Source organism: Culex pipiens, chromosome 3 (assembly GCF_016801865.2).
Source record: "Culex pipiens pallens isolate TS chromosome 3, TS_CPP_V2, whole genome shotgun sequence".
Lineage (NCBI taxonomy): Eukaryota > Metazoa > Arthropoda > Insecta > Diptera > Culicidae > Culex > Culex pipiens.
In genome coordinates, this window is record NC_068939.1 from 22,328,959 (window position 1) to 22,351,193 (window position 22,235).

At 36.2% G+C, this 22,235-nt stretch overlaps 2 protein-coding genes across 4 annotated transcripts in view; one reads left to right on the forward strand and one right to left on the reverse strand.

The window, feature by feature from the left end:
- LOC120425586 (ankyrin repeat domain-containing protein 11) overlaps positions 1 to 7,695 on the reverse strand; it is a 59,239-nt gene extending 51,544 nt beyond the window's left edge. The window contains exons 1-4 of one of the 3 annotated variants that reach the window (XM_039590163.1): positions 7,643 to 7,695; positions 7,006 to 7,159; positions 6,734 to 6,937; positions 6,213 to 6,470 (exon numbers count right to left, since the gene is read on the reverse strand). In XM_039590163.1, the coding sequence (XP_039446097.1) occupies positions 6,213 to 6,470; positions 6,734 to 6,937; positions 7,006 to 7,159; positions 7,643 to 7,663 (637 nt within the window). In that variant the 5' untranslated portion in view covers positions 7,664 to 7,695. The other 2 variants (XM_052711273.1, XM_039590164.2) reach the window with 2 other exon arrangements.
- A 10,296-nt stretch (positions 7,696 to 17,991) lies between these two features.
- LOC120418906 (uncharacterized) overlaps positions 17,992 to 22,235 on the forward strand; it is a 428,949-nt gene continuing 424,705 nt past the window's right edge. The window contains exon 1 of the mRNA XM_052711267.1: positions 17,992 to 18,256. Within this exon, the coding sequence (XP_052567227.1) occupies positions 18,092 to 18,256 (165 nt within the window). The 5' untranslated portion in view covers positions 17,992 to 18,091. The remainder of the gene's footprint in view (positions 18,257 to 22,235) is intronic.

Consider the following 22,235-nt stretch of genomic DNA (forward strand, 5'->3'; position numbering starts at 1 on the left):
CACAAAAAAAAATCACTTTTCACTCCGAATATTTTTTTACGACCACGCGCTCCCTTTGCCAATTATGCACTGATGACGCTGCATTTTCAGAGGGTAATCTTCTCCTCGCAACGCACAATTCACGACAAAAATGCGAAACAAAAGGCACACACAAAAAAAATCACTTTTCACTCCGAATATTTTTTTACGACCACGCGCTCCCTTTGCCAATTATGCACTGATGACGCTGCATTTTCAGAGGGTAATCTTCTCCTCGCAACGCACAATTCACGACAAAAATGCGAAACAAAAGGCACACACAAAAAAAAATCACTTTTCACTCCGAATATTTTTTTACGACCACGCGCTCCCTTTGCCAATTATGCACTGATGACGCTGCATTTTCAGAGGGTAATCTTCTCCTCGCAACGCACAATTCACGACAAAAATGCGAAACAAAAGGCACACACAAAAAAAAATCACTTTTCACTCCGAATATTTTTTTACGACCACGCGCTCCCTTTGCCAATTATGCACTGATGACGCTGCATTTTCAGAGGGTAATCTTCTCCTCGCAACGCACAATTCACGACAAAAATGCGAAACAAAAGGCACACACAAAAAAAAATCACTTTTCACTCCGAATATTTTTTTACGACCACGCGCTCCCTTTGCCAATTATCTCTAAACAATCAGCCTTTGAAAAATAAAGAAATATTCACAAAATATCAAATTTTTAGGTCCATTTACATTTTCAAACATAATATTTTGTCTTTCGGTTAATTTATTTCAATTCAATTTGTGTTTTTATTAGAATTTAGCAGTTCTGTTCCAGGATGTTACATTTGCAATTCAGAGATTTGGAGAACCTTTCAACTGAGATCAATTCATAAGCCTTTGCAGGGAGGGTACATATTTCTTAGTTTAGATTTTGCTAGCTGAGTTCTCTTTTAGGGAATTTCGGTTAATTTAAAATATTATAATTCAACAAAAGTCTTGAATTCATTTATTTAGATATTTAAAAAAAATCAAATTAGGTTTTTTGTTAAGTTTTCAGGTTGATTTTGTGGATCCAAATTATTCAATTAGCAAAAATAAAAAAAAAGTTAAAATATGTTTTCTAATAAAAATCAGTGACATAAAAATTCGTGTTTTTCTATTAATTAGCAGATTTAAATAATTTTTGAAAATTTTTGCAAATGAAATGCATTTTCGGTTTTCGTTGAGAATTACTCAAATAAATGATTTAGAATACAGTTCCAAAGTTCCCTAATAAAATTCAAACATCAAACCCAATTGTCTGATAATTCATGAGCTCTCAAAAAATAAAATTAGCTGGAAAATATATTTTTCAATGTTGATAACAATTTGATTGAAAATTCAATTGAAAAAAAAATCAACTTTGCGATAAAATACTAAAATCGCTCAAAAAAAGCTAGAGTTAAAACTTTTTTTTCAAAATTTTCTGAGAGTTGAAGATAGATCCCATCATTTTCTACACCACTGGCAATTGTACTAGCGCTTCAAAGATTGCGATTCTGGAAGTGTGAAGTGTACGCGCATTCGTGCTAATGTACGAGAAAACAAAAAATTAAATAAAAACAAACTGGCCATAAAAAAAAGACAAACACAAAAGTGAACGAAACAAAGCTTGAAAAAGAAACAACACAAGCAAAATAATCAGCAAAAGCGAGAAAATGTCCGCCAACATGGCTCGAGTCCAGTCGGTGTAATGACAAATAAAACAACAACAAGACGAGCTACAGTGGAGACGACATCGGCATCTCCAAGTAACAACAGTTGAGTGGAGAAAAAAAAATCACGAAAGAACTAGCAACGCAGTGGCAGAGCACATTAATCTTCTCGATAACCTTTACATCGAGTCATTTAAATTATTTATTATATTCCTACTGTCCCAGACAGCGAATGAAGAGAGAATGAAGCACCTCTTTTTTTCCTGATTCGAGAAGGAGAATTACGCGATGAACATCAGAGCTCTATCATCACAGACAACCAACCGAAGGTAATTATGAGATGAATAGCTTTGGCCATCCATTACACACATGCAAACACAGCACACGCGAGTGCGAAAAAATAAGAATACGAGGAGAAACTCGAAACTGAGGGACGCGGTGTATCGTTTCAATTAGGCGTAATTATCACCGCACATCTTCTCAATTAGACCACCCTAATGCAGGTAGAGGCACTCTCGGAGCTGGTGAGACGAGAGACTTTTTTAAGATTCTTGACAGTCAAATTTGCATTACACAAAGAAACAACGGTGATGAACAATAATAATTCTATGGTACGAAAATAAAATTAAAACAAAATCTAGTGAAAAGATAGCTTAAATTTTAGTTAGACTGGTAAAAATTTTATTTAAAGTTTTTGATCAAATATATAAAAACTAAATTTCATATTTGAAGCCATCAAACATTCGCTTAATTGGTTTAATTGCTTTTATTAAAAATAAATGTTGGCAATACCTAGAACATCCGAACAAAATTTGGGCTTCCCAACGTGAACTTTCTAAATTTTGTTTTACATAGCTGGACGTCCTTTGTTGGTAGGTTCTTCCCCTCAGCAAACATTGATAAACTTACTGATATTATATATACACTCATTCTCCAATCTTATTTATTCTAAACATCACAGTTTGGCTGCTGTTGCTAAATTTAAAAGTCATTCGGCTATCATAACTGCTTGCAAATAATAACTTCTATTCCAGTTTCGGGGCTGGTTTCCCCCCGGCCGAGCGCTCTATCTTTACGCCCTGGCTCACACTATGCAAATTCTGGCAAATTTTAATGAGCGTAATAACTCAAAGCTTTTGCTGAAGGCGAAAAGAAGACAATATAAAACACTAGCTTTTAGCTCGAACGCGAGTGAAACTTTCGTCGAGGGGAAAGAGTTAAAGAGTGGAAAGAAATGCAGAAAGCTTTTGAAGTTAGAACTTTTGTGATTTTCGTTTGTCTGGAAAAAGTTGGTTATTGTTTGATCGACAGGTTTAACATTTTATAGGAATTGTTTGAAAGTTTTAAATAAGTTTTTTTCTGACAACTGGGACGATTCTTTATGTCAACAGTAAAAAAAAGTTTAATTTCGGAAAGTTCAAAATAATGGTTGAATTTGCCTTCTTTCTCGATCTAATATAAAATAATAATAAAACGTTACTTAATCCACCCTTAGGTGGTTGGTGCCTTTCTCACATTTAAAGCGTAATGCTATCCAAAATAGACACAAAAGGGCGGACCTTTCAGTGTTCTATCAATTGGGTACTAAAGCCCTATGTCAATTTTTATGTACAACGGTAAAAAAACACGATTAAAAACCATTTCTGATCACTTTTTTTCATTTTAATGCAAATAAAAATAAATTGCAAGACAACATTTTTTCGATGAATCAACTATGGTCCCCTTGGAACGAGCTGTCAAGTAGGAGCTTTTCTGTCAAGAAGGACCGCGAGGTTAATTTTTCAAAATTGATTTAAAAATCCATTTTAAACTCTTTTTGGTCGTACTCATTGTACTCATTGGTCATTGTACTCAGAAAAAAAAGCTTTATCGCTGTGAATAATAATATCAGCAATCTAAGCTTCATTTTAGGACCCAATTTGACTCTTTATTCTCACCAGCAGATTGGGTTGTCAGATCTTCATAGTCCAGTGCACTTATCTGCAGTTCTACGCATAATTGTCGCATGTTCAAAAAAGTGCAACTGAGAAAAACGCGATTGAAATTTTTCGACCGATTTCTGTGTTTCTACGCATAATTGTCCCGGGGGTCCCTATTCGTCCATATGTCCTTAATCGCCCCAGTTAGAAGTTTATCACCCTCATAGTAATTCTCTTGCTTAACAACTAATAAACATGACATTATGCTTCGTAAAACTATTGATTTCGTGATAGAAAATACTTGGTGGGACAATTATGCGTAGAAATGCAACGCTGGGACCAACAGACTTGGTATTGACCTTTTTGCGTTGTACAGGGTGGCTACTCAAGTCGGGAAATCGGGAAAGTCGGGAAAAAGTCGGGAATTCGCCAAAACCCGCCAAAAATCGGGAAAAAGTCGGGAATTTATGATTTTTTGTCAAAAAGTCGGGAAAAGTCGGGAATTTTGAGCATACTTGTTTGAAAATTGTTTTTTAACTCTTGAATAATTTTGTAATATTTTGTTCAATTTTCAAATTGAATTCACTCTTTTCTGCTTAAGTAACATACTTTAAATTTAAGGTTCTTTTCACTATTTCAATATATTTAAGACATTCAAAAACTTAATGAATATTGGAGTCTTTGACATAGATTTTCATATTATTATTTATGAATCAAATGATTGTTATTAATTTTTGTACATCAAACAAGAGGTAAAGTTAATTAAAAACTAATATAAAATTAGGGCCTAATGGCCAGCTTAGAATTATGATTCTATTTCATTTTGTCCCATAATTGAATATTTGAAAACAGATTCCAACTTGAGTTTGGCAATGGGGATTTTTTTTTGTGAATATTTTTAATTGTTTAACTAAATTCATTATGTAATTTAAAATATGTTTTTTTTTCTCCAAATGTTGCCCTTGAACTTTTTTTTTGTGAGTATGGGTAAATTACATAGATAAAGCTTGATTTTCAATTTTCGGAAAACTTGAATATCGAATAAAATCCAAAATTGAAAAACTTTTTTACGTTTTGAAAACATAAACAAAATATTGAAATTGCAAAAAAATAAATAATCCAAGAAATTTTGAGTTATTGCAAAATTGTATAAAAAAATTGTCTCTTCAAACATTTTACATTAAACATAAAATCATATCAAACTGAATTTTCATTGAAAAAAAGTTAAATACTGACCACTAAATTACCATTTATTAAAAAATTCAATATCAAAAATAAAAAAGGGACTTGGCAAAAACTTTTTTTTATGAATTCCTTGACATTTTTCTAATTCCTTTGAATGAATAATAACAGCAATTATGTTTTAATCATTCTTTGATTTAAAATGATGATGAAGTTTGAAAAAAATAGGAACGATATTTAAGTTCAGTTATCTTTAACTTTTTGTCATTTCCAGTTGAAACGAAGTATCAAAAACTATACGGTTGCCAATTTAAAAAATAACATGGAAGTTATAAGTTTTGTTGAACTTTCGATTATTTTTCAAAGACTTATTGTTTATGTTTCTACTCTGAATCATAATAATGAAATTCCATTTTTGTAGTTTTGTTTTATTTGTTGTTTAGTATGTATTTACAAAAAATGCTTGTATTTGGATTTTTTTTAATTCATTGAGATTTTTTTTTTTGGTTAATATTGACTTTTCTTATAGAAAGTTTTTTGTTTGAAATCATTCTTTAGATAAGAAATGCCAATTATTTGAGCATTCTGGAAAAGTCTGGAAAAAAGTCGGGAATTTGAAAATTGAATTTGAGTGGTCACCCTGGTTGTACTGCTCGTAAATAAATTGCTGACTCAATTTGTTGTGCCGTTCTACGAATAATTCTGGAATTATTTTTTGAAAAGTTCCAATAAACTAAAATTTCAGTTTTTGCTTTTTGGGTGTTTTTTAATATCCCTGACTCAAGGCGGTTTCAAAAACACACAAAATGCAAAAACTGGAAATTTGGTTTATTGGACCATTTTAAAAAAAAACTCTAGAATTGTTGCATGTTTATATAAAACTTTGTGACATAGGACAAACACACTTAGAACGATAGTGTTATGATTTTTAGTAAAACTTTAAATAGTTCGAAGTTTTAAAAAGGCTGTACATTTTATGTTTTGTCTGTCAAACCATTATAAGTTTATTTTCCACTTACCTGCTGAATGAAACCCTAACATGGCTGTCAATAAATGGGAAAAGAACTTCTACATTCTCAATTCATGGGATGACATAAACAATAGGGTCTTCAGGAAAAGGCGCAGCTTTTTTTAGAAAACCATAGATTTTCTTAAAATTGCAAATTTGATGAGAATTGGATTTAACATTCAAGTTAATTTTTGCTTGGAATATTTCACTTCATGTTTTACGCTTTGACTTTTTAAGTTCAACGTGGATCACACATTTAACCTTTCTTATAAAAGTTATAAAAGAAAGGTAAACTAGTAACTCTCCCCAACAATCTCCCCAGATCAAAATCTACAAAACCGAAAGATCTACGAATCGTCAGGTCAAAGCTTGAACGCCAGCGCTTTTACGCTATGGATTAGTATCATGACAAGACAAATCTCCACTCACCTCGTGCCTGCAGCAGATAGTTGTACACCGCCGGTGCGGCCACATCGCACGGCTGTTTGCCCTTCTGGTTCTTGAAGGTCGGGTCGGCGCCCCGCTCGATCAGCATCTTGCACAGCTTCAGTTGGCCCACGATGGCGGCGTCGTGCAGCGGGGTGTCGTTCTCGAGCCCGGTCGCGTTGATGTTGGCACCGGCCTTGATCAGCGCCAGCGCCACATTGTAGTGGCCGTGGTTGCACGCCTCGTGCAGCGGGGTCCACCCTGGGGAGCGGACGGGTTCACAGTGGTTGGTAATTTCGTTTTTCAGCCATCCCGATCAAATCTCAACTCTGGAGCAACATTTGAAAAGGACGGTACGACATTGCTCTTACGGTCATTCATTACACGCGTTAAAATGGGACGAAATGTTGCTCCAGAACTGTTTGATATGATACGAAAGGAGCTGGTAACGTTTTCTGATTGATCTTATCAGTAATATACGCTTGTCTCAAAGGTTACCCAATGTATGTCTAGTGACCACTCACCAGCAAAATCCGTCACATTCGGGTTTGAGCCCTGCTCGAGCAGCTTCTTGACCGTTTCCTGGTCACCCTTCTTCGAGGACAAATGCAGTGCCGTTTCGCCACGCTCATTGATTCGGTCCCGGCGCGAGTGAGGTCCTCCACCACCACCCGTCGTGCCGGTTCCACCTGCTCCGATACCACTTCCAGACGATCCGGGACTCATTTCTAAAAGAGAACAATTCAAAACAAACTTGACCTTCTGTTCGACGGTGAATGTAAACAAACGAGCTCACCTCCTTCGGCGCCGGTCGACGAGGTCATTTGCATCAGCAGTGCCATTTGCTGTCGCTCGGACATGGGCGCCGTTACGGCAGGCCGCCCCGAACTGCCCGATCCCGGGCCAGTAATTCCGCGTGGTCTTGATTGCGAAGGCATTCCGCTTACATCCTTTCGGAAGCGGATCACGCGTTCCGGATAAAAGTGAAGAAAATAATCAAGGAAAACGGATTAGAACCAACTCCAGCCTATGTTCCTCTAGCGACGACACTTGTACTCCTTGCAAGACGGCCCAATCCGGACCGATTCCGGGTGAGTTTCTCGGTCGAAAAGCCGAAAAAATACAGAAAAATAAACGCGAAACGTCAAACCCGTCCAAACACGCCGAGAGGCCACCACCAGGCCGCCGAGGGACAACCCACTGGCCGCACAAACACACGCACACACTGACAGACCAGAGCCGAGAAGCTGTTCTTTTCGCTGCTTGCAGACGGAAAAAATAACACGCAATTTCTGGCCCAGCCGAAGCGGGGACGTTCGGTGCACTGCAACCAGAGCCTGGGGGACCGGTTCCGGCGACGGGATTCACCGGAAGAAATCGGATTGGACCGCCGGAACAGGGCAAAATATGGTTCACAATCGGGAACGGCTTACTTTCTTGGGGAAGTTGTTCATCGCAAGGGTGACAGACTGTGACAGATCGGATGGCAGGGATGCCAGTTTAAATTTTTATTTGGCTTTTACATTTTGAATTTTTTTAAATAAATATTTACCTTAATGACCCGCAGGGTTGCGAATGAGCGAGCGCTCACGGAAGGCTTGCTCGCTCCAGCTGGAGCGTGAGTTTTTAACAGGTAGCTCGTGCTCGCTCACGCTCACCGGAGCGTTTTGCGCTCACGTGAGCTGGTGAGCCAAAGTAGGTAGTTGTTTTTTTCCTGTTGAAGCATCTGCCTGTTTGAAACGAAGTTTCTAGAACTATCTCAGCACAGGCAGCAAAAACAATCAAGAAAGTGGTCGAACAAACAAAAGTAGGCAATAAAATGGATTTGATCAGCGAACCGAAATTTACGTTCTATTTAAAATCTAGAGATTTTTCGAACAAGGAACAAAAAACTAATTTCATAATGTAAACATTCATTGACGTGAAGAGATGCACTGTTTGTTCACAAATCAAATTCATATTGGACCATATTGTATTGTTGTTATGTGCAAAAATATTGAAATTTTAAATATATTTTATTTATTTTTAAATAATCTTTTAAACAGTTACAATCATCCTTGTTCAAAAAATCATATATAACTTGTAATTGAATATTTTCAGAGGTTTGGTAGCGAAAGTGTTGAATAAAATACACTTGTTGGAAGAAGAGCCAACCGTTTCGTGGTGAAAATTATTGACAATTTATTTGATTTGAGTCAAAAGGGTTATTTCAACCCTTAAAAATTTTGAGGCATATATTCAAAATAGTCCCGCCCGTGTGGATCAATCGGACCGCGCGCTGGACTCACAATCCAGAGGTCGCCGGTTCGAATCCCGCGGCGGGCGCTCTAAAATTCTTTGTGTAAATATGGGTATTCGGCGCCGTCGCTCCGTGCCATACTTTCATACACTTAGGAGCCCAGGGCGGCGAAGTCCTTGTAGATAAAAGGAAGACACTAGTGGTTGGTACTAGCAATGGTGGCCGACAGCTATAAAGTCAACTTCGTTTTTTTATTCAAAATAGAACTGTTTCAAAAATGTTACCCTATTTCCTAAAATGTTTGCCAAATAAAGACTAACCTTATAGAAATGATTAGCCGTTTCTAATCACTGAATCACTGAAAGATTTAATAAACGGAATAACTTTTTTTTAATGGTAGCTCATTCTGACCCGCAATCTGGAAATGTAGTCAAAACACTGATTAGATACATAAAAACAGTTTAATGTTATAGCATTTAACCTTGAATCGAGCTTACTAAAGCATAAATCCTCTTCAATCAATTCATTGTTTTGTAAGTTTTTCTATGGTTTACAGGCCCTTTTATTTAGGCGTCTATACCTTTCCTCCCCTCTCTGCTACAATAAGGCCTTTGAATTCTAAAATATTTATAAATTCGACTGTATGTCTAAAAAAATATTTGACCCTTGCGAATCCAACCTTTTATTTAAAAACATGATTGATGAAAATAAGCTATTCCAATTCATATATCATCAAATTTGTTCACAAAGTCATATTTCCACAGCCTTACTGCACCTTACGCAAAAAATCCATCTAGTATTGAAAAAAAAAAACTTTCTCAAAAACGTTAAATGATTAGCGACACGTCCAAAATGAGCGCTCCGTGAGCGAAATATGAGCGCGAGCGCGAGCGTGGAGCAAACGCGAGCTGAAAAAATCGGAGCAAACGTGAGCGCGGGCAAACGTGAGCTAGCTCGCGCAGCGCTCCTCCTCACGAATGAGCGAAAAGTGAGCGCTCACGAGCGCGTGAGCGCGTGAGGAACGCAACACTGATGACCCGTTCAAATTGTTTTGCTTGAATACATAAAAATTAAAATTTAATGTTCAGAAAAAAGATTAAATTTTAATCTATAAATAAAACATGTTCAGAGTTTTTTTTTTTAAATGGTCATTAAACATTCTGGAGTTTTTTTTTTGAAAAGGTCCAATACCAAATTTTCAGTTTTTGCTTTTAGGGTGTTTTTTTATGCCTCTGACTCAAGGTGGTTTCAAAAACACCCAAAAAGCAAAAACTGGAAATTTGGTTAATTGGACCTTTTCAAAAAAAACTACAGATATCTGAATTTTTTTTTTAAAGGTCGTGGAAAAGGTCCAATAAACCAAATTTGCAGTTTTGCTTTTTGGGTGTTTTTTAATACCCCTGACTCAAGGCGGTTTAGAAACACCCAACAAGCAAAAACTGGAAATTTGGTTTATTGGACCTTGTTTTTTTTTTTTAAAAAAACTCCATATATAAAAAACAAAAGCTTATAGATCTTTTTTAAAATAAATTATTTATCTGAACTTTTTCTTGATAAGGTCCAGTATGCAAATGTAAGCATTGAGAGCATCCATCTCATACCTAATGTTTTTGTCCAATGTGTACTGGATGTAGAGATGTCGGTGAGCATCTCTCTGCATTTCCCAATATTTGTGTTACCTTTCATTAGAATGATCTTGTACTTATATTCGTGTTACCTGAGGATTGAGGAATCGTGAGAGGAAGTGACAGATCAGAAAACGTGTGTGACATGTACGGAGCGGAGCGGATCTCTACGGAATCCGAACGGGACAAGCTGCAACCGGACCGTGGTCAGTGGGCGGTCGGGAGGTTGGCTACTGCAGCCGTCGTGCTGCGTTCGGAAGCAGGTCGTCCCTACATCTGGCGACGAGGAGAAGAATGGTAAGCGAGTGAGTGAGTTCAGAGCACGGGCGTAGCGCCAGTTTGCTCTTGCTTGAGATGAGTCTCATTATTTTTGCGGCTGCTCGGCAAGATTGCTGTATGGCCAGGTTGTATAGACTGCATGTTGAACTGATTTACTTTGTGGACGCGGAAAGTGGTCAAATTCAGCAAAAAAAAAAGTGAACAGTTCTTAAGTCTTTTAAGCCAACAGGAACCTAATTTTTCATGATGATTGATGCCCCATCCGGGCGTTGTGTTGCTGTGTTTGTTTACCTTTTATTTTTAGATTTCCAAACCGACTGGTTTGGTTCTGGAAGGCAGTTTTGACGTAGGGCTACGTTGACAATCTGAATGAATAACACAATTTTAATGAAAAAATAATTGTTCTAAATTCGATGCAGATACTTGATTCCGAGAGTTCAGCTTAAAACTTCATGAAGGAGAGAAGAATTTTCTTAACTCTGAGGAGTTGTTGCATTTTCTGAGGAATTTGCAAAGTAGTTTATGTTTGCTGTTACAAAACTCTGAGGAGTTGGGGCATTTACTGCGGATATTCTGTGTTCTCTGAGGAGTAATTCAATCTTCAAAACAAACCGAGGTTTGTTGTTACAGAATTCTGAGAGGCATTTTCTGAGGAATTTGTCAAGAAATCTATTTTGCTGTTACACAACTCTGCGGAGTTAGAGCATTTTCTGAGGATATAGGATAAGTTCTATGAGGAGTGGTAAAAGTTAAGCTGAAAAGTGATTGGAAGTTATTTGACAGACGCTCCGGTTGGAGCTCGGCGTAGGAAGTATACGGTTCATCATCGGGTGGCATCGGAAAGGTTTTTATTTCGCAGAGGTTCGGTGACCTTTCGGGGAGTACGGCTGCCAGGTTATTGTTTTCAAGATCCTTACAGAAGTAAACATACAGTGTTTCTACTAATACAGTCTCACTTTGGCACGTGCAAGCAAAACAAACTCACGCATACTTCCCTATTGTAATGGTGATGAATGTTGCAGTACTAGAATTTCATTTGTCGTAGGACTATTTTTTGTAAAAAAAAAATATATATATATTTTTTCAAAGAAAACAGGTTAATAAATTAAAAGATTCATGAGAGCATAGTCTGAGGAATTTGCAAAACAATGAATGTTACTCGAATTCTCAGAACAAATCGAGATTTGTTGTTGAAGGAAGCAATTCTGAGGAATTGAATTCATATAAAACTCTGAGGAGTTGATTCATTACAAGTTGTTCCAAGGAATTTATTTCAAACAAACTCTGAGGAGTTAAATGAGATGAAACTCTGAGGAGTTGATTTGGTACAGACAATTCTGAGGAATTGATTTCATACAAACTTTGAGGAGTTGATTCATTACAAATGATTCTGAGGAATTGATTTCATACAAACTCTGAGGAGTTGGTTCATTACAAATGATTCTGAGGAATTGATTTCATACAAACTCTGAGGAGTTGGTTCATTACAAATGATTCTGAGGAATTGACTTCATACAAACTCTGAGGAGTTGATTCAGTATAATAAATTGATTTCTTACAAATCTGACAAGTGAATTGAAATAAAAACTCTGAGGAGTTGCTACAAGCTCTGAGGAGAGGTGATTCTGAGGAAACCATTTCATACAAACTCGTCAATCTCTGAGGAGTTGATTCGGTACATGTTCTGAGGAGTACAAAAAAAGAAGCTATAATTTACTGTGAATCAAACTTTTAGGATTGTGATTTGCTGTTCACTGATGAGTTGCCGTTAAAGAATGTAGTAAATGTGAAAGACGAGTGATATATCAACAGTTGTTCTTTAAGTTTCGATGATTTCAAGAATGAAAATGTACATGGAGACGGTGAGAATCAGAGAGATTTATTAGCTGATTATTTTGTGATGAATCAGGGAAATACTAAGTTCTGAGATGTTGTTATATAATTGAGTGGAGTAAAATTCAAAGAAATTGATTGAGAAGGAATTTGTAGTATACGGATGGGCATAAATTGAACAAATGAACTCCGAGAAGTAATCTAGGGATGAAGCTCTGTGGAGTTAATTCAAATGCAGCTCTGAGGAGAAAACTGAATACAAACTCTGAGGAGTGAGTTCAAATTTGGAGAACCAATTTCATAAAATTTAAAGAACCAGGCTCTGAAACTCACAAAGTTAGCATAATGAAATTCTGATGACAACTGTAACAACTTTATGTTTTTTTAATGTGTTTTCGATGAGATTGATATTTGATTATAATTCTGATTAGTATTTGTAATGACGTTCCGGCTTAATTCGGCTTACATTATTTAGAAATTTACTTCATTTGTTTGATTCATTGGTTATCACTAACAATGAAGGAATTCTGAGGAGTTTACTGAGCATTGACATGTACTATGAGTGATGACGAGATGTGTAGATTTCTAAGTTCAAACTATACGGAGTAATGCAAGATACCACCTGGTAGGAGAAAAAAATAGTTGTATTCGCTTTTGGTGAGAAATGTGTTACAAAAGATAAATACAAACTCTGATGACTGATTCTGATAAGTTGAACGTAGAAAGGAAGTATTTTTTTTTAAGTAGCCAAATAATTCAATGTGATATATATTGACATCGTTACATTTGAACGACAGTTATCTAGTGGTGCATTCTAGAGAAGTGTTGAAGATAATGAATTAGTTTTTAGCCCATAACAAAAAAAAAAAATAAGAAAAAAAGGGAAAGATTCGGAATGACGGGCATTTTCATAAATTGCCTATACAAAATGTTACTACTATTGAGATGAAATCAAATGAAGAATTTACATAACTGCAAAACATGTTTGAGTGCTTTCTTCAAACGCCTGAGGTAAATAAAAGGTCTTCCAGTAAAGGCGGCAAAGCGCTGTGGGTTGCGGTGCTGATAATTCGATTGTTATATTGATGATAACAAATGAATATAAATAAATTCAACAGTTTCTTGATACAGTTCAAAGATCTGTGAAACTTTAGGGGGGATGTAGAGATGTCGGTGAGCATCTCTCTGCATTTCCCAATATTTGTGTTACCTTTCATTAGAATGATCTTGTACTTATATTCGTGTTACCTGAGGATGGAGGAATCGTGAGAGGAAGTGACAGATCAGAAAACGTGTGTGACATGTACGGAGCGGAGCGGATCTCTACGGAATCCGAACGGGACAAGCTGCAACCGGACCGTGGTCAGTGGGCGGTCGGGAGGTTGGCTACTGCAGCCGTCGTGCTGCGTTCGGAAGCAGGTCGTCCCTACACTGGACATTATCAAGAAAAAGTCAAGATCTGGAGTTTTTTTTTGAAATGGTCCTACAAACCAAATTTGGTTTACTGGACCATCAAAAAAAATCCAGAGATATTTTAATAAGCAAAAAACGGGAAAAAGTTAAAAAAAACAAAAATGGTTTTATAGTTTTTTTAATGCCAGGTTTCAATTTTAAATTGCTTTACAAACAATTTTTTTAAAATAATAATTTTTATTACTTACTCATTTTTAAAGACATTTTACCACTTTTGCGGCGTTCGTGTTTTTTCTGAATTAAACTTAACTTTATATATGATCGATCAAAGATTGATTATTTAAGACTATAGACTTTATAGAGTTATTTCTTGAAAATGACCTATAAGCTATTGTCTTTTATATGTTTATAGGATCTTTAAAAAAAGCTGTAGAAGTGATAAATATGAAACAAATATTGCAACAAGAATATTAAAAAAAATCTTTATTTTTCAAAACCATAAACGATTTGGCATCCCTTGCTGTAAAACGTCTGAGACACTATGTAAGCGGAGACACAAACCCATGGTATTTTTCGTTTTAGTTATACCAGCTTCGTAGTGGAGCATTCAGCAATGATGTAACTAACTTTACACGATAACCAAAAATCATGATTTTCATGAATATCCCACTTTTCATACGATTTTTTCAGTTCAACCCATATAACCATAACGGGCCGGGAACCGTGGTGTAGGGGTAAGCGTGATTGCCTCTCACCCAGTCGGCCTGGGTTCGATCCCAGATGGTCCCGATGGCATTTTTTGAGACGAAATTTGTCTGATCATGCCTTCCTTCGGACGGGAAGTAAATGTTGGCCCCGGACTAACATAAAAAGCTTAGGTTGTTTGTTCAGTCCAGGGTCGTAGGCAGTTGGACTCACAATCCGAAGGTCGTCAGTTCGAATCCCGGGGTGGATGGAAGCTTAGGTGTAAAAAGAGGTTTGCAATTGCCTCAACAATCAAGCCTTCGGACACCTAGTTTCGAGTAGGAATCTCGTAATCGAGAACGCCAAGGCAATGCTGTAGAGCGAATAATTTGATTTTTGATATAACCATAAAAAAACGTATGAAAGTGTTGAACTCACAAAATCATGATTTTTGGTAAGGGTGTACGTTATTTTATTGGAAATCGGAAAAAAGACTTAAAACATCAGGGAAAAACTATTTTCATAAATTGATTATAATGTATAAAGTAGTTTATGATAGTTTTTGCTTCCAAAGACAGAAAAATCTAAAATCAGAATTTTTTGAAAAACAAAACTAAAAAATATGAATGAGAAAATTGAAAAATTGAAAAATTTTAAATTAGAAAATTATTTTATTCAAAAACAAAAATATGTGAAAAAATACAAAAAAGAAAAGAAGAAGCTCAAAATCTCAAAAATTGGGAAAATCAAAAATACAAAATAAAAATTTAAAAAATATCAAATTTGTGAATTTCAAAATTAAAAATTATAAAAGAAGTAAAATTACAGAAATTCAATAATTCAAGAACATCAAAATTTTAACATGCAGAAATTTCAAAATTCTCTAGATTAAAGATTCAAAAAATAAAATAAATCGGAATTCAGGGGAATAAAAAATCAAATCTACATAAATTAACTGATTCCGGATTTGAAAAATACAAAAAATCAAATTTTGAAAATTAAAATTATTTTTTTTTCAAATCAGGATTTCAAAGACTAAGGATCGGAAAGTAATTCAAATATTCCAAAATCCAGGCACTTAAAGTTCAATAATTTCAGAATTCAGATATCTAAAAAGTATTTTTTTTTAAGAATTCAATATTCAAAACATTAGACAATTTAAAATAAAGGATTTTAAATATACAAAAAACTCAACAATAAAATAAAATTTAAAAATGAAAAAAAAATTCAAGGGTTTAAAAATTTTAAAATTACAAACAAAATGAAAATTAAAGATTCTCGATTATTCGGAGTCCTCACCATAATTTCACTTGCGATAATGGATTTTTTTTTTAATTTTTTCGAAATGTGGGTCTCTAACACTATAGCGGTATACGCACTTCGGAAGGAACCGGTCAAGAAAAAAAAATCAAATGGGCTGCGGCAGCGCAAGCAAGTCAGAGAGGGTGAAGAAAAGCCCCAAGGAATGGCTCCCTCTCCTTTGTTCTGCTGTTCGTAAAGCTGTTTCTTGACCCCTTTCCTTCCGATCTCCATACTAGCCTTATAGCGTGCACTGGGTGGGACAAGATAGTGCCGCTGCCACTTGAATTATTGAATTTTTGTTTTTTTTTATCGAAATTAAAAAAAATTCAAAAATATAAATTTTGACATTGATAAAGACAATTTTTTATTATTTTTTTTCGTTTGGTCATTGCAATATTTTCCAGGTTTTTGATTACTTCAATTTTTTGATAACAGCAAAACTGCAATAAAGTTTAATGCATTTTGATCTATATACTATATAGTTTCTGTTTCAAAACTTCACAAAAAGAAATCACTATAAGAAAGCTGCTTGCCAACCTTGTTGCCAACATTGCTTGAAATAAACATTAAATTGTTTGTATAGTAAGCACATTTAGGCAACGCTGTGCGTATAAACTAAAAAAAATGATCTACCATAGACTTTCTGACTAATCAATCTATCTATAATTAAATTTCGTTTATTCTACATATTTCAAGTTATGCATTTTAAATATTTTGGCTAAACGATAAAAAAGGCAACAGTAGAACTGAAAAAAATTACGTGTGCCAAAAATTAGACTCTTGATTGACCTTATCACCCTCGTTATTAGCAGGAGATTTTTCCGATTTATATGTTCGCCCACAATTTCCCAAGTCAAAACCACCGGAAAAGCCCTCGGCGCGTATTGACGACAACACGACTATTTACACACACCTTTCTCTGACTTCTATTTGTCCCGAATCCTCACCCACCGTGCGTCTCCTCTCCGCCCCAAAGCTTGGGAAAGCACACATTAATGTGAAAGCTTCCTTGCGCCACAACACAAAAGAGCTTTCATGGTGTGTGTGTGTGTGTTCTTTTGGCAACGTCAATTTGCTCTTCGCAGGGGAGGTTGGGGTCGAAATTGTAATGCACAATATTTTGAATGTTTTTTTTTAGTTTTTTTGTTGAGTTCAATAAATTTATAAAATTGCTTTGAAAGATTGTAAAATATTTCAAAATTTAGGGAAAACATTTCTTTATTCAAAGTTTTGATTGCAATTCGTTTCATTAATATAAAAATAGTTAGTTATTTCGTAGATTAATAAAAAAAGTAATCGCACTCTCTCCCCTTCAATTTTGGCCACATGAAATTGAGCAAACTGGGGCATGTTCAGCTCTAGGGAGAGGAGAGTTGTGGAATCGCCCCAAAAACAGCAGTGGTGGGTGGACAGGACAATTTCACCCGGAGGCACGCTCGGCTGCGTATCGTTTCGGGGAAAGATCAACTCTATGCAACAGGGAGGGGTGGGAGGACCTCCCCGAGCCCAACATAAACATCTACCACCCCCATCCCCACCATAGACGCTCAGACGATGACGACCCGGTTTCGACGAAGCCAAGTTCTCTCTCACTTTTTGTCATTCTCTGCCGGGCTAGGGCCACGTGAAGAGGTATATTTGCTAATTTTGTGTGGTGCCAGGGACGCCTTTTTTATTTGCTCGGAATATACAGCAATTTCAGAGATAAGCGGAACGAAAGAATTTTAATGTTTTTCGAGATATTCACAAAACAGAGTTATTCAGTCAAAATAAATGTAGAAATAAAGTTTCACAGTAAATTTTGATCTAAACGGTCAAACGTCAAAAGTGTAGTTCAAAAACAGCTCACGTGGCGGCGCCACTGTCATCATCAAATGCTTCTGTAAGCCTGCTCTACTTGTCTCTGGACGGGATCCTGACGTGAATTCGCAAGGATCTCCGGTTCGTTCGCTCTCGCTCGCTCTCCAGAGGCCTTCGTGCCCTTCTCAAAAAAAAAGGATGGATGGTGGCCGTGGCGGTGTTTGGACGTGTTCTTGCAATTATTCTGTGCGATGAAGTGTTTTTGTATCCAACTGGGTATCCAAGTGTTTTGCACGATTTTGCAACGTGCGTACGGCGTCCGGTTGTTCCGGTGAAGAGAGGAGATTTTTCCACGGTGAATTCTGTGAAATTTGTTTGGAAAATTACATAAATTTAAGGAGAAGTGCTGTAATAATTGTCATTTTAGTGCTTGAAAATAATGAAAAGAAGCCCTTAAACTAATGCTTCTCCAAAAGTGTCGTAAAAGCAATATCCACAGCAAATTTAGTTCAAAATACACGAAAAGTGCGTATTCTTAACCACTCAGTGGAGAGCAATTTAATCAGATGTTATTAAAGTCTTCAAGTGAGTGAGAGAGAGTGAGGAATCATAACAGAACCGCGGAGCGCGGAGCCCCACTACGGCCCTATATCGGTATATAAGGCCTGATTTGTGAAAAGAAGCAAACAAACAAAAAAGTAAGGATAATGTTTCCCCACGCGACATGTATGCTGTGGAACATCAACAACAACCGCCGCCGGGCGGGATGTCCGGGCCGGGGCTGGGACGGAAGCCGGGAGCCCCGCTGGATTGTGGCCGCCGGCGACGGCGTTAGGACGGAGGTACGGTTCCAGGTGATGAGATGGCATCAGGTGAGTACGCGAGCGGGGGGAAAAAACTTTGTTTCTTTTTTGTTTTCGGGAGGAAAAAAAGAAAATTGTGATGTGAACGGGATGATTGCAAAGTTTGTCGAGCTAATGGGGATGAGCGTGGTTGATTTATTTTTGTGGGATTTTTTTTTCTTCTAAGTAATATTTAGGTGTTTCTTTTTTCTTGTGGCTCAAACATTGCGACTTTTGGCAAGGACAAGCAGGAAAATAAGTGTAAGGAATAAAGTTGGAAGGTGGATACTGATAAGGGGAAAACAAACATAATAATAATAAATTGGAGAAATCTAGACAATTAAATTTATGAGATTCTTTTTTTTATTAGGGACAATTTTTCTCAACTTTATTATCTTCGAATTACGTTTGAACCTAACGAAACGATTTTATTGTACAAATCAAAATGAATCGGAATAATTGTGTTGCAGGTTTAAATCAAGAGTAATAATAATATTTAGCAATATTCAGGCAATCAAGAAATTAAGAGTGTAACATGGTGTTAAACTTTCTGTCAAACTTCTGTGAAGTTTTCCAAGACAGCTGGGAAAGTTTCACTACAAGTTACCGGCTCACATCTGTCTTTTTAATTTTTTCAATAAAGAAAAAAAAATAAAAAAAGATTAGGTTTTTTTTATAATATTTTTCATATAAAACCAAGTTTTTCCACCCTCCCCTAAACAATTCTGTTTGCACACTGTTAATCTGAAATTTGTAAGAGTTGGGTCCTAAAATTAAGCTTAAATTGCTGATTTTATTGTTCACAACGATAAAGCTTATTTTTCTGAGAACAATGACCCTTTTTTTAAATGGATTTTTGAATTAATTTAAAAAAAAGCTTCTCGGCCCTTCTTGACAGCTCGTTCCAAGGGGCCCATAGTTGATCCATCGAAAAAATGATGTCAATTGTCAATTTATCTTTATGCAATGAAAAAAACTGATCAGAAATAGTTTTTGATCGTCTTTTTTTACAGTTGTACACAAAAATTAACATAGGACTTTGGGATCCAATTGATTTAAAATAGCAAAACAAAAATACAAATACATATTTTTTTTTGCTTTTACTATTTTGTTTTTTTTAAACAATTTTTTTATTAAAATGGTGTTTTAAACTAAAAATGCGTAAATATATATTCAATAATTGCTAATTTTACAATCAATATTTATTTATCAAGAAATTATTCTTTCTAATTGATTTGTGGATCTTGTGGATTCAAGTTGGCTAAATCTAAAAACATTTCCCAACATCGCAAAACAACCGCATTCTGTAAAGTCAGAACTGTGTCAAGGTTTCACCTTTTCCACTAATTACTGCTCGTGCTCAACTGGTAGTTCACGGGGCACAACTTGTCCTCCCGCGGTTCGTGATAAATTGTCCTGTTTCACAACCTGTGTGCAGAACCGGCAATTTCAGTGGAAGGTAATGGTTGTTGTTACTCCGCGGTTATCTGCCGGTAAAGCTCACGCTGCAGTCAAGAGCCCCATCGTGTTTTAGTCACGTCATTTTTTTTTTGTTTTTTTTTTTCCTTTTTACGAACATTTTTTAAATGATTTTGTAAATATTTTATCAAGCATTCATAAAGGCACTTTCTAATTACACACGCCTTACTAGACCTCTCTTCAAGTTTGCATGAGTTATTTTGGGAAATCATATCGATCTGCGAACTTATCGCATACAAAGTCAAACAAGCATACCGTGTTGACGATAAACAAGCGACATAATTTGCTTTCCACTGAAGTGTGGTGGTAATCGAGCTTCGAGTGATGATGATTTAATCAAATAAAGTACAAAACTCCTCCGCCGCCCACCACCTGTGGCTTCTGGAATTGGGTGGAAAAGCCATCACCAGAATGTCAACCTTCTTTCGACGGAAAACGTTTTTAATGGATGGTGCTTACTGGAATGGTGAAAAGCTGTAGAAAGTGCCAGCCGCCACCTTAAAATGTATCTTGATAGGAGACCATCCTTATGGTACGTTCGTTTGAACAGCCAGTGCGGCACTGAGTGCCGCACTCGTCGGTGCCAGTTTTGGTTCAATCGAACGTCATCTGTCAGTGTGCGTGGAACTCGCATGAAACTGAAAAAATATCGAGTGCGGCACTAGAGTTTCAGTTCCAAGATGGCGGCGAAACTCGTGCGGAACTAGCGCGAGTTTCTTCAAAGAAACACTTTGACAGCTCTGAGTGCGGCACTCAGTGTGGAACTAGCCATCAAACGAACGTACCATTAGTATCTATGTGTTTTGTAAACAATTTGTAAATAAGGCAACTTACGTGAAAGGTGTGCAGTACCTCAGCCACAAAATTTTGCTTCATGACACAACATATTTACTAATTTTTTTAAATGAGTTAAATTCTGTGAAAAATTACCGAATTTTCATCAGCGAAATTTAAAGTAATGAATTCAGATTTTTAGATTTTACTCTGATTTCAGAAATCACACACAGTAAAAAAACATGGTAAAATTACATCTAAAAAGGGGTACATCTTTGTTGTCAGAAAAAAACTTTAATTTTACCTCTAATAATGTGTAAATTAACATCTGGCAGACGCTAGGAAAAAATATTTGTAATCCTAAAAAAATATCAAACCGGCGATAGTTATATCTGGCTTACTAAGTCTGCGCCCCAACCCGCACGGCCAACTCACCGCTGTGAAAACTAGACGATGAAAGCACATTGTCCGTACATTGTATACTGTATTTACTGCATATACGGTACATAGAGGTATTATCGCGGGCGTCAATAATTAGAGTTCACGCGCGGTGATACGACCGCAAGATAATGATCGCATGACAGCCGCATGACAACCCCGAACAAATTTTTGGCTGTTGTCAAAGGTTGCCTTGAGTTTTCAGCTGACTTTTTGGAAAATATTCAAAACAAATCAAGTTGACAGCCAAATCAACGTAGAATTTCAGTTCAATTTGCTGATTTTTACACTGCGGAAGTAAGGCGGCTATAATCTCCAATCAGTCACAGCGAAGGAGAAACGTGATTTTATCTCGCAATAAGCAATACATCGGCTTTGATCATCAAGTTTTCACAGCGGCGAGTTTTTTGACATTTCGGGTGTGCACCATTCGTAACGCCATCATTGCTTAAAAACCTGGTTTAAATTATTTTCAAAAATCTGTATATTGAGAACGGATTTTCTGATCAATTTGGCAAAGTTGTAGAGAGATTTTTTTTTCATTTCATTTCATGAACAATTACATTGGTGCTGTTATTATCCTGAGCTGAGATATGGACTACCTTCCAACAGCTGATTTGTTCGAAGTGGGGAGAGAGTTTACTGATACTAAGGAGAACGAATTAAACAGAGAAGGATATTTTGTTTAAATAACCTTCGAAATAGCTAATAGATGTGGGATAGTAAGAGGAAAGGTGGTTGTAGGAATGCATGACAAAAGGTCAAAAGACTAAGGTCGAATGCACAAAAGGTCGAATGCCAAAAGGTTGAGCTGGAGTTTATCTCTAAAAATTTAAATAAATACGATCGAAATTTTGTATAGATACAGCTATGACCATGAAGGATAGATGAAGAATAGCTCAGAAGCAAGAACAGTTAGAAACTGTTTATAATAGAAAGTATGGGGAAGTCACTAAAATATTCCAACCGTTATTTTTTAAATAATAAGTTAAAAGTAATATTTTTAAAAAGAAACGGTAATATTTGAAAGAATGGAAAAACTCACAGAAACATTCTGACAGTCAAGAATAGGTTGTTTTTAAAAATAAAATAAAAACTTCAAAAATATTTAGTCCAACTTTTTTGAAAGAACCTCTTATATTTTAAAGAATTGGGTACTAAAGCCCTATGTCAATTTTTATGTACAACGGTAAAAAACACGATTAAAAACCATTTCTGATCACTTTTTTTCATTTCAACGCAATTTTTTTTTTGACAGGACAACATTTTTTCGATGGATCAACTATGGTCCCCTTAGAATGAGCTGTCAAGTAGGAGC